The sequence below is a fragment of the Aedes albopictus genome, chromosome 2, assembly GCF_035046485.1.
Source record: "Aedes albopictus strain Foshan chromosome 2, AalbF5, whole genome shotgun sequence".
Taxonomy (NCBI): domain Eukaryota; kingdom Metazoa; phylum Arthropoda; class Insecta; order Diptera; family Culicidae; genus Aedes; species Aedes albopictus.
The window spans coordinates 477,862,693-477,875,853 of NC_085137.1; the positions used below are offsets into that span (position 1 = coordinate 477,862,693).

Here is a 13,161-nt window from a genome sequence, read left to right on the forward strand (position 1 = left end):
TGGTTGGCGGAAATTTACACGATGATAATGTAATTTTACATTACATCTCATGTAAAAGTGCACTAACTCTAGCATTCCCTTTATGTGCATGATTTCTCGCTGAATTTTAATTACATATTTTTTTCTGTGTAGAAAAACCCCCATTAATTAATTTTCCCATTAATTTAGCAAGGGTACAAAATTGTCAATGAGGCCATTCCACCAAAATCCCGACATACCTCCGTGCAAACACGGAATTTCACAAGTTGGTTAACTTCGAGCCCTGAAGAAGATCCAAACCCGAGGATCGAAACGTCGGCGAAGAAATAACAGAACCAACACTTATTTCTGTGACTGCAAGCCGAAACCATTAGAAGTTTTCAATATCTTAACATGTTCTTCATAAGGAAATGTTGCCATATTTTGTTTTGTTTTTTTCATTTAGTACCTATTTTGAAATTTTCTACATCTTTTCGTTGTTTTAATTGTGAATTTATGAGAAAGTTGCACTGAATTACAGAGAAAAAGTGAAAATGTATTCACGAGGTGATACTTGTTATGAACGCTGCTGATTACCCTTTGCTGCTTTATTTAAGTTTGAAAACCGCCAGGAAATTTGAATTTTATCATCTTCCAATATTGAATCATCACTAAGTTTTCTACATCTTATTGCGACATTTGCACCCATTTAGACTCGGCCCGAATTCATTATTATCACAGTTGAATTTCGCACACGACTTCGCAGCGGCTCACGTTCACAACTTTGCTCGAGTTCGTGAGAGGGTCATCGGCTGCACAACCGGTAAACAAATTAAGTTTGAATGGTGCGAAATATCGCTTGGAAATAAAAATACAGTGGGTTTTCAAATTATCACAGTAGTCTAAACATTAACCCTTTATAAGGCCGAGAGAACCAGGCACGGAATTCACTCGTTCTACATTGGAATATAAAGTACATGTGGTGTAATGAACAAAAACGTTTTTATTTTCAAAAAAATCGATGGTCGATTTTGTATGAAAAAAATTGGTCTAAATTTCAACTTTTTGTCAACAAAGTTTAAAATGTTGTTATTTTGTGATGCGTTAATCAATCATGTTGATTTTTTTACAGATTATTGCCCAAATATTCATGAGATACATGTGTGGATTTGAACTCGATTGGTCAATTATTTTCGACGATATGGCAATTTTAGTACATGCCCATTTATTATAATACATTTTTTCAAAAGGCTGAGTTTCTTATAATAATGAAGCAATCAAGTTGAAATTTTGTCCACAAGTAAAAGAAACATAGGCCTTTCATTCCCCATCATTCGATTTTCAATTCGCTCAACATAAAAGAATTTCGAGCTTATAAACCTTCACGCACTCAAAAATGGATGTTTTTGGAGAGACATTTTGTTCTAAAAAAGCCCATTCATATTTGTTATGGCTCAAAAAAATCATGAGTGTTCACAAAAGCCTAATGTGTCCATCAGTTAAAACAGAAGTTGTAAAAAATTTCTAAACGAACAGAAAAAAATATGTGTATAAGGTGGCAATATATGTAGTTGCCACTGCCTTATAAAGGGTTAACGAGAAACCCAATATTTTGATTGTTTCATTTGGTTTTCTACAGACGTTTCTCGTGAACCTCTTTGCTGAAATCAGTGTAGTTGTACTTTTTTTCAACTAAATTCTCAGATGTGTAAAAACATATGGAAAAAAAATAAAATTACAGCACTGTCTCCAGCAGAACTATACATTTTAAAAATTAACGTTTAAATGCCAAGTAACGACAACCATAAAAAAAAATACACCGGCTCAATCTGTATCACGGGGTTTTTTGTTGCCCTATGCAGGTAATCTTCGATATAACGTACTCTCGATATGGAAAATTCGATAAAACGTACAGCATTGAAATTCTTTATTTTACCAGTAATAACCCCGAGATAAACTACGAAATTACCCAAATCAGCCTTCCTACCCAGAATTAGCGCAATTTGAAAAAATAGTGTACCGTCGTGCGGGATGACATTGGGCCATGCATATTGTGTGCTAAACTACTAGAATACATAATTCTAAGATATATTGCAACCACTGTCGGATTCTCTAACTTATATTGAATCCGTGGGATCTATGGACCAATGTGACCCTCTAATGTCACCCCGAACGATGGTGCGTTATATCGAAGCACAATAAACGAAATGACTTTTCCGTGAAAACTCATGTTTTTCATTATGGGTTTTGTAAATTTCACCAAAATAATTATTTGGGGTTAATTTCACATCGACTTTATCAACACTAGCATAAAAAATGTTTTTTTTTTTTGCTTAGATATAACGTACACTTCGATATACCGTGCAAAGAGAAAATTTATTTGTACGTTATATTGAATATTACCTGTATTGTTTTTCTATGGAATGGCTGATGCAATTTAACGGACGTATCATATCGGCGGATTACTGTACAATAGTCCGAGAGCGCTTCATCCAACTCCGACAACCATGAATTGAGTGTTTAACACCAGCTGATACTATTGTTCCAACTCTCATAACCGAACGACACTCAGGCACCCATCCCTTTTGGATGTGGTACCCACTAGACCGCACCGGAGCTTTCTCTATCCAAAAACCAAGCGCATCCAGTCAGTTTACTGCAGTTTCTCGTTAAGTTACGACGTAGTCTCCTGGTAGTGCTTACCCGCTGTGCGTGTGTGGCTTCCAGCTTTTGTGTTCTTGTGTTTGTGTTATCTTTGTGTTCGGGCCTTGTTCAAAAATCACGCGTGCGTGTGTGTAATCGTAGATCGATTTACCCTGAAAATTAGAAGAAAAAAAAGTAAAAATTACACGCTATTCCCGCGCTTTTCTGTGTGCACATCTTTTCAAGTGACCAAAGTTTTTAGAAGACCAAAAAAACTAACATCATGCATACCAAATTCATGAAGGCTCTCGATCTGGCCATCGAGCTGCGCAACTCGCCACAGAAAGCCATGCAATGCCTGCTAGAGGAATTTTGTTATGCGGTAAGTCGAGTGCATGCGTTTTATTTCTATTGGGTTTTGTGCTATTGAATTTCTTCCATATTGATGTGTGAACAATGGGCGAGCAAGTGCAGCTCCCAGTGATTTCTCAGTGGTCTATTAATTCTGAAGATGGTTGGTTCTAAAAACGCGCAAAAACATCACCTCGATTGGATGTTCACCAGTCGAGAAAATGCAATGGGCAATGGGCCTAGTATCTTGTTAAAATAGGCCTATTTGTAAAGGCAGCGTGACTCGCATTACATAGAACTACAGACGCCATTTGCTTTTGAAGAAAATAGCTAAATAGACGTGCCTCGAGCGTCCATAGAAAAGTGCATTCAACGTTTTGTACTGCAAATTTATTAGCAACAGTTAATGTTATCATGCTTGCATTTTTGTATTATCATTTATTTCGATAAGAGACTTTTTATACTAATGAATTTATTACACAATTGGAGTACGATAATTGGGCCAAACCACTATTAAGTTCTCTAAATTTGTGTTTCGTTATAATGTTAGTTGTTGTTTAGTTTGATTAAAGTTGTTTAATTGATGTTAATTTTTCTCAATTATGCTCTGTATTGACCAATTCGACTATTGTTATTTTCCTTAGAGGGTGGCCTCGTACTTGCCAAAAATAACTGCGCTGTAAAATTTGTGCGAAGACCAAAATATTATGTTTAAATGGTGCCAAAGAGAAAACGATTAGATGCAAAGGGATTGCCTAAGAAAAAAGTATATAATTACTTAAAAAAAAATCTGACTTTTGTTTCTCATTTAGTCAACTGCGGCCATTTTCTATTATTTCAGTACCATTCCTTTTCAACAAATGTGTGCTCTTTGAAATTTTGGTTGCTTTGTTGCTGGTTCTTTAGAAATGGCTTGTAGAAACGAGCCACAAAATGGCTGGTTCCCCTTGATGGCATGTAAAGCTAAATACAGTGGTTTTTTAATTTGTCACGGTTCTATTTAATCACGCTCCATTACTCTCGATTCTAGCACGACATTTTTTTTAATTATATCACGCTATGATAATCGATGGAAATATTTCTTAGCATATACTCCAAACTAATCGGCCTATATGGATCTTCCAAGGAATGATATTTTGCACATCAGTACATATATGGTTCTGTGTATCAGAGACCGGACGCCGGACTCGATTATTCGGAGTCGCGACCTGAAACTTTCCAAATATTTCTCGCGCTCAGTATCATACGAACGTATCTGTAATGATCGATTTCTCTCTATCGATTTTCTCTCTGGGAATTCATTTCTGTTTTTATTTTTTATTTTGTTAGATGCTAGCACTGATGGTCCGTAATTGAAACTTACTTAGAGATCATTCGAACATTCAACGTATTTCCAGAAATACCTAATCCGGAAAGAAAATCGTCGTTGAGAAATTGATCATTGCAGATACACCCACAGGATACTAACCGTGAGATTTATCTAACAAATGAAACGATGTATAAAGCTATAACTGTGTGAATACTATTCATAGTTGGTTTGAAAAAATGATTGATGAGCTATATGACCTCGTTCTGGGTTTAGTCTGTATTTGATATAAACACATTTTAACAGGACAGTTATGACCTTATCTTAAATAGCTAGCTTTACATCACTGTACAATGCAGCAGATGAAGCAGTTCAGAATAACTTCTAGATCTTTGTGCAAAAATAATGATTTAACGGGTTTTCACATTTATACTTAATTGTGACAAGTTAAGTTTTTTTAATGATGCATTGGACATCTTTTTATAACTGAGTCATCGTGAACCTCAGTGTGTTTTCATCTTGTTTCGTGAAGAACAATCAAACCGTGCCGGCAAGCGGTAGAGGAGTCACATAACAAAGTTTAGGAAGCAATGGTCTTGGGTATTTTCGATGAACTACAATGGCAAAACCACCACATAAATAATTAATAATATGAATACATTAAGACTTCCTTTACTTGCTCTGATGTTTTAAACACCAACATGTCAATGCGTTTTGGGCAGCATCATTTTAAAAAGCTGTGGGTTGAATTTCATCTTTTCCAAACATAGGGATTTTATCTTTTCATAATACTGGTACATTCTTTGGAATAGATTAAATTTGGTCCACAGCCTTATGAGATGGTACTATTCTCAAAAGCAGCAAAGTCCTTTTGAAAAACAAGATCTTTTGTGTTCTGGTTTTTGTATGGTTTTTGGCGCGTAGATGTATTCTGGTTGAAAAAATGCACTTGTAAAAACATGTTTCAATTTTATCACGCTCTAATATATCACGCGATTTTATTTTTTGTTCGTGGTATAATCAAAAAAGTACGGTATTCAATAACGTCTTCCGAAATGTTTTCGCTAGTTTTACGACTCTTTAATAGTCTTTATTAAGCAGCTAAAACGCCTTTTACATCTACTGTCCTGAAAGACCCGTGAAACTAGCAAAATACTCGTCGTAAGTAATGAGTGAAATTATTTCTTAAATATTGGATCAAGATTCTTTTGATTCTAACATGTTGACTGTTAGTTAGTGAAGCGAATATTTAAAAGTGCTTCGCCTATTTCACAAATGTGTGGAAAAACAAATTTTTTGTCTGCCAACTATTAAATAGGATATTTTTGTATAATTGTTAGAAAAGTGTTTAACATCACAATCATGTTATGAAAACATAGCAACTTAACCATGTAACTTCACGTATCGTCAGTTCACTTGAAATGTATGTTTTTCTACACCAACCATAGCAAAGAGATGGTCAAGGTTTTCTAAGAAAATCTTGAAGAATATTTAAATGCTGTGCCGTGAAAATGTTTATATTTATTATGATTTGATTTGTAAGCGTTTTTTATTTTCTTTAGAAATTATGTGACTTGTAGCTAGTTATGATGGTAAAATTGTCTATATTGTCAATGTCAATTGACACATAAACTGGCCATGTGACTTAAGGAAGTTTTAAAATTTAAAACACAGAAAATCTAATCCGGTCGTTCATGCTAACGAATCAGAGAAAACTGTTGCTTAAAAACGAAATTTAAAATAAACTTCCATGTAAGAGCGACATAGATTTTGTTTTTAATTTTTTATGTTTGTGAATTGCAACTTAAGAGATAATTCTTTACAAGCAACTCCAAAACTCTGATGAATAGAGCGTCAAAAAGTTCCTGCTGAATATACTTAAGTCAAGGTATTAAAAAAATCTCCGCAAAGTATTGGAATGAGTTGCAGGAATATTCCTGTTTGGCAGCATCCATTTATTACGTAACGCTAAAATCGACAATTTTTTCCCCCACTCCCCCCCTCCGTAACGCTTTTTTGTATGAAAACCCTAAATTTCTTGTATGAACCGTAACGCTTAGCTGGGCTCCCCCTCCCCCTAGAGCGTTACGTAATTTGTGAACGGCGCCTTTGGTTATACATTTTTCAAAGATAGGGTCTTGTACCATTTGGGCAGGTGTACCTATTTTGGGCACTTGACGCTATAACTAAGTCAATTTCAAACGGAATGATTTGAATTTTTGTATAGAGTTAGGCACCTACAGTATCTTACTCAATACAAAAACTCAAATCAATAGGCTTGAAATTAGCTTAGTTATAGCGGCAAGTGCCCAAAATAGGAACACCTGCTCTAATGGTACAAGACCCTACTGTAAAGATTTTTTCATAAAGCTCTTGGAAAAAAAATTAGCAACTTCTTCCTAAGTTTGAAAAAGTTTTAGGAATAAGAATTTTGATCTACATACAAAACAAACGACCGAATTAAATTGAATTCCAGAACTGTTGAAACCATTTTGAAAAATATTTTAAGGACTAGGTGGATTATTGGCATCGTCTAGGTTCTATTTTTTTTGGAAAGTATTGTTAAGTTCTCGAGATTTTTTTTTCTGAAATAAGGGTGTGACAAATATAGTAAACGCCTGACAAACTCCATAAATTCCTTGCAGAAGAAATTTGTAAAAAAATCCGAATAAATCTTAAGAGAATTTCAAAAGTGTAGCATGCATGTTCTGTAAAAACCAACTAAAAATTCGTCCGAGCATTCTGCCAAAGATTTTCCAGGAATTTCAAAGGAATTTAAATGTAAAATTAAATTAGAAATTTCATAATAGATTTCCACTACAATGTCCCTTGAAAACTGTAGAATTTTCATTGCTATAGGGATACCGCTCGAAATTTTGTTTGCAGTTTTTGCAAAAATTAAGCAAATGATTGCATAACCAATTTTGCCAGCTTTTTCTTTAATACAGTAAAACCTCCATGAGTCGATATTGAAAGGACTATCGACTCAAGGAAATATCGAGTAGTGGAACAAAAATCCTTTGGGAAGCTTTTTGAGGGGACCATCATAGTAACCCAGAAATTATTTTTCAGTATGGGAAAATTTACCTCCATGAGTCGATATCGAGTCAAGGAACATCGACTCATGGAGGTTCGACTGTATCCCCATGATCAATTTTTCTTTTAATTTCCGTCGAAATTCTGTTATGAATCCCAATTAAATCTATGGAAAAGCGTTTTTCAAGTGAAGGTCCCTTGCATCCACATTCCAAATTTTGCATTTTGCTTCACGTTTTTGAGAGCATACATCTCAAAACTCAAAATGTTACTCAATATTCTTTGCGAGTGAGCAAGCAATAAATAGTATTTTCAGTCTCGTTGGCCTGCTAAATAATCAGACTTGTGGTTTTAAAGTTTTTAACGAATTACAAGGTGGCCATCTTTGACTTCCATAAACCTTGTCTTTAACTTTATGTTACTTCTTTTGAGACTGTTTTCGTAAAAAAAAATCAGAGCAAATTGAGTTAATTTACCATTTGAGATCCCAGGTGACACTCAGCCACAAATACCGCCCAAGAATTTTTTGAACAGGAACTTTTAATAATTATTTTAAATATTTTCTCGATTTATTTACATTCTGAATGAGCAATATAGGGTGACAATGGGTATTATCGGCAGGTTTGTTCTCTTCGTCATGGGGGTTTTTTGTCAGCCAAATTGCCTGAAACTTGGCCAAACAATTCAGCTTAGTTGGGAAGGATTTGAGACCAACTCTGAGTTCAATAGGTTTCAAAAAACCCCTAAAGACGAAGAGAACAAAACGGCCGAGAATAGGCAATTTCCCCTATATACTGCAAAAAGAGGACCTACACATTTGTTAATGTGGCCCTGTCCCCAATCAAGGCTGGATGCGATCAGGTGGTACACTAATAGCGACTCCGGTGACAAACGTTATGGAAATGCGACAAAATAGTGAAAATATGTTGACTCAAAAGAAATCTCAAATGTGTTGACTGAACATTTAGCAAATTAACGTACACGGTGTTCAATAAGTTCGGATACACCATATTAATTTCACATTTGTAATTCACATTTTCGAAGTAAATGTATTGATTGAAATCTTAATGATCCTAATGATCTTAAAATCTTAATAATTTTTAAAAGGTATCCGGAGCAGCTTCTTCCAAAACCATCATTTCTTTTTTTGCCTTTCTCGTACACTAAGTGTACTGGAAAGGCTATATGTTCACTCCAAAATTGACTTTTTGATAGAAGGCCCGGAAGGTCGAATCACATATACCAATCGACTCAGCTCGACGAATTGAGGTGATGTCTGTGTGTGTGTGTATGTGTGTATGTGTGTATGTGTGTGTGTGCGTGTGTCTGTATGTGTGTGTACAAAAAAACTCACATCACTTTTTGGCAGTAAACCTCAACCGATTTTAATGACCGACGGTTCATTCGACGCGGAATCTGGTCCCATTGTTTCCTATTGAAAATGGTTCGGATCGGTACAGCCGTTCCGGAGTTATGGCCATTTAGGTGTTCCGGACCAGTACCCTTGGAAGGGGCCATACATAAAAATACAACAAACACATACATGCGATACATCAAACTGCGGCATTTTTGATAACCTGATTAACAGTTAGCAAGAAAACAATCTCAGACCATATCTGAACCGGTAGTGTTCCGAAACCGGTTCCGGATGTCCCACTGGAAGTGGCCAAATATAAAAGTGATCCAAAACTATTCATGCGACACATAAAACTGCGGCATTTTCGATTACCTGATTAACAGTTAGCAAGAAAACAATCTCAGACCATATCTGAACCGGTAGTGTTCCGGAATCGGTTCCGGTTGTCCCACTGGAAGTGGCCAAATATAAAAGTGATCTAAAACTATGCAAGCGACACATCAAACTGCGGCATTTTCGATAACTTGATGAAAAGTTAGCAAGAAAACAGTCTCAGACCATACCTGAACTGGAAGTGTTCCGGAACCGGTTCCTGTTGTCCCGCCGGAAGTAGCCAAATATAAAAAATCAAATCCATGCATGCAACATATCTAAGCGGGGCTTTTTTGATAAGAGTCTCAGACCATATCTGAACCGGTAGTGTTCCGGAAACGGTTTCGGATGTTCCGCTGGAAGTGGCCAAATATAAAAGTAAACCAAATTCATGCATGCGACATATCAAAGCGCGGCTTTCGTGATAATGAAAGGTTGGCATAAAAAAAGACTCAGACCATATCTGGACCGGTAGTGTTTCGGAACCGGTTACGGGTGTCCCGCCGGAAGTGGCCGTATATAAAAGTGAACAAAACTTATGCATGCGGCACATCAAATCACGACTTTTTCGACAACTTGATGACCGCTAATCATGGAAGTAGGCTGAGACCACATTAGGGACTGACAGTAGTGCCGAAACTAGTTTCAAGTTTCCCTCCAAAAGCGGGTAAATAGAAAATTGAACCAAACCCATGCATGCGAAACAGCAAACGCGGCTTTTTTGATAGCTTGATAAACTTAGCAAAGGGAATAGGTTCAAACCAAACCCATACATTGAGGTATCGTGATTTTTTAGGTAAAATGATGATTAGTTACAAAAATTAGACGCAAGTCATATCAGTGTGTTACGGAACCGATTCCGGGTGTCCCGCCAGAAATGGTCAAATGTAAAAGAGAACCAATACATGCGACATATCATTGACTTATTCAGTAACATGATAAACGGTTAGCCAGCAAATAATCACAGACCATATTTGGGGGAACCGGTAGTGATGAGACGAGTAACCCGCCGGAAGGGGTAAAATATAGAGGGAAACTAAACCAGAGCAGTGTTTTTGATAATCTGATGAACGGTCAACAAGAAAATAGTCTCAGGCCACATCTTGAACTACTAATAGTATTTCGTAATCGGTTGTGGGTGTTCATTTGGAAGTAATTAAATAGAAGTGAACCAAAATCATGCATGCGACACATAAAATCGTGGCATTTAAAAAAAATTGCCGAACGGTTAGCAAGAAAATAGCCTCAGATCACATTAATATTCGGCTTTTTAGGTGACCCGATGAACAGTTGACAAGAACATAGTCTCAGACCATATTTGAGATAACCGGAATTGGTCCCGCCGGAAGTAGTCAAACGTAAAATTGAACGAAACCCATGCAAACTGCACATTAAATATCGGAATTATAAAAGTGAACAATTGATTGATTGATTTGTCCTTACTTAAGAGACTTTCAGCCCTTGGCTGGTTCGTCTCTATAAAAGTGAACAAAGTAAACGTCAAAACAACAAACGTTGGGTAAGATTATAAGTGAAGAAATGGTGAAAGTCTTTATATATGCAAGAGAACAAAATCGTGACCAAATCGATCTCATCAAATCACACTATTTCAGATTCCTGCGGATAAAATATATAGTATGATGGAACAACGTTTTATGGAAAATTTATAATCTGATCGCATCAATACCGAATAAAGTTTTTTTGCAATTACGTGCCATAAGATTGCACTTTTCAATTGCCGAAACTGTGCAGAAATGTCCTACTTTTCTTGACTAGCTCAAAAGTGCCGAAAAGTAGTACTTTTCAGCACTTTTAAAAGTGCCGAAAAGTACTACTTTTCGGCACCTTTGCAATGGTACACTTTTCACAAGTTTCCTGAAGCACTAGTGTTCTTCCGTATACATTTGTTTATTCGACGGCTGCTCCTATGTCTGTTCGGCAGATGGAACCAGAATAGAAGCGATTCTAATTCTGATTTGATCAGCTAAACCGACGTAGAGTTAGAAGCAGCTGCACAAAAAACGTTCGTTGACGATGCGACTCCGAGTAGATGTGACACTTATTAACATAGCCTACCTGATTGAAAAAAATGGAATGTGCGCATGGATGCTCGCATGTGGTATTAGCTGAGACCTGTCTGAGCAGTCAGAAATGATCGTTCTTAAGTATATTTTTCATAATTGCAAAAAATGTTGTATGCAACGCGTTGCAAAACTCGATTGTTTCAGCACTTGTCGTATTTATCCAACTCGGCAAGCCTCGTTGGATAAATGTACGACTCGTGCTGAAAAAATCACCATTTTGCAACTTGTTGCATAAATAACTATTTCAATCTTCAATCTCCTTTTGCTTCTAAAATTACAGCTCACAATTTGGGTGCGGCTGGTTTGAGCCCTCGCTCTTCTCATAGCGATTGAAATTTGAATGGAAAATTTCCATGTTCTGCATTTTTCTCGTAAGGAGGTCCAATTTCACATGGATCGTGTTACCAATAATAATACATAAAATATAGCCTAAAGTGTGCTAAACCAACTTTGTCGAAGATCACAAAGTGATCTGTGGTTGTAAGTAAAGTTAACCTTCTTTATGCATTAGCTGACGCTCACGCCGCTGCTGTAGTGAATAGAATGGGGTCATAATGATCCCAATGCATTTTGCAACTCTGTTTTGCTTATGAACATAACATCGAAATATGTACCACCAATAAGTTTCCCAAATCGATGGTGGCTTTGTTAAAATTGTTGCTTTTCTATATAAAGGACTCAGGTACATTTTTGCTAACGTCGACGAAAAGATCATGAGTATTTATTCAACGAGAAAGGCACTATCACCACTAGGTGGATTAATCTGGGTTTTTATTTTAGAAAGTGTTTTATTTTAAGAAACACACTCATTAAAAGCGTAGTAAATAACTGACAACTAGAACAGTATATTGATGATGATGAACCTGGGCTTGTTAGGCGAATATCTGTAAGTAAAAAGAGTAAAAATCGTGTTAAGTACTGTTCTTTTGAATTGGTATAAGAATTTGTATCCTTTGACAGATACGTATTTCGACCTCAACTGTAAGGTCGTCTTCAGTGTCTTGTACTCGAGTCAAGTCAAGCTGAGTCAAGTTGAGTCAAGTACAAGACACTGAAGACGACCTTACAGTTGAGGTCGAAATACGTATATTTCTAATATATTTGAAAATTTATCCAGAGTTTTGTCCAGAGATTCTTTCGGGAATTTCCTCAGGATTTTTCCTTGGCATTTTCTCAAGAAGTTCTAGGAGTTTCTAGATAAATTTGTCAAGTATTTTCTTAAGACTGAACCACGGATTTCTCAGAAATTTCTTCTGAAATTTAAATTTTTTGCAGAAACATTTCTGAAGGAATTTGTTAAGAAATGCTATCAGAATTATTCCAAGAATTTTTCTTTGGAATTTTCCGAAAATTCTTCTACAAATTTCTCATAAATTTTTTCTCGGAATTTTCCCAGGAGTTTCCTCAAGAATTCCTCCAAACATTTCTTAAAAATATGCAATTCAAGGGGATTTTTTTACAAGGATTCTATCAGAAATTCCTCTAAGGTTTACCTTTATGAATTCAGAAATATTTACAGAAATTTTTTTCAGAAAATATTGCTTGAAATTTCATGGAGATTCCTATAGGATTTGTTTAATTTTATGGATTTTCTCGTGAATTTATTTGAGAAAATTGTTCTAGAAAATTCTCAATATATTCTTCTGGAAATTCTTCCAGTTTTTTTTTATTTCTTTATATTCATGAATTATAAGAGTTGTGGAGCGGACCTGGTGTGATGGTTGGAACACTTGACTATCACGCCGAGGACCTGAGATCGAATCCCACTCCCGACAAACTCGCAAAATGTGAGTTCTTCCTTCGGAAGGGAAGTAAAGCGTGGGTCCCGAGATGAACTAGCCTAGGGCTAAAAATCTCGTTAATACAGTTAAAAAAAAAATATAAGAGTTCCTCCAGAGGTTCCTACATTAGCTTTTTTTTAGATATTCCTCCAGGCATTGATTTAGTTTTTTTCTTTTTGGATTATTCATTTTTTTCCAAAGATTCTCTCAACAGTTCCTGCAGAAACTACTCCAAAATGTATTCCTTAGCTTTTTTTCCTTAAATCCTTATTT

General features: G+C 36.0%; 1 protein-coding gene across 1 annotated transcript in view; it reads left to right on the forward strand.

The window, feature by feature from the left end:
- Window positions 1–2,606: 2,606 nt before the first annotated feature.
- LOC109413955 (tyrosine 3-monooxygenase) overlaps window positions 2,607–13,161 on the forward strand; it is a 140,795-nt gene continuing 130,240 nt past the window's right edge. The window contains exon 1 of the mRNA XM_019687684.3: window positions 2,607–2,983. Coding sequence (XP_019543229.2) covers window positions 2,885–2,983 — 99 coding nt within the window. The 5' untranslated portion in view covers window positions 2,607–2,884. The remainder of the gene's footprint in view (window positions 2,984–13,161) is intronic.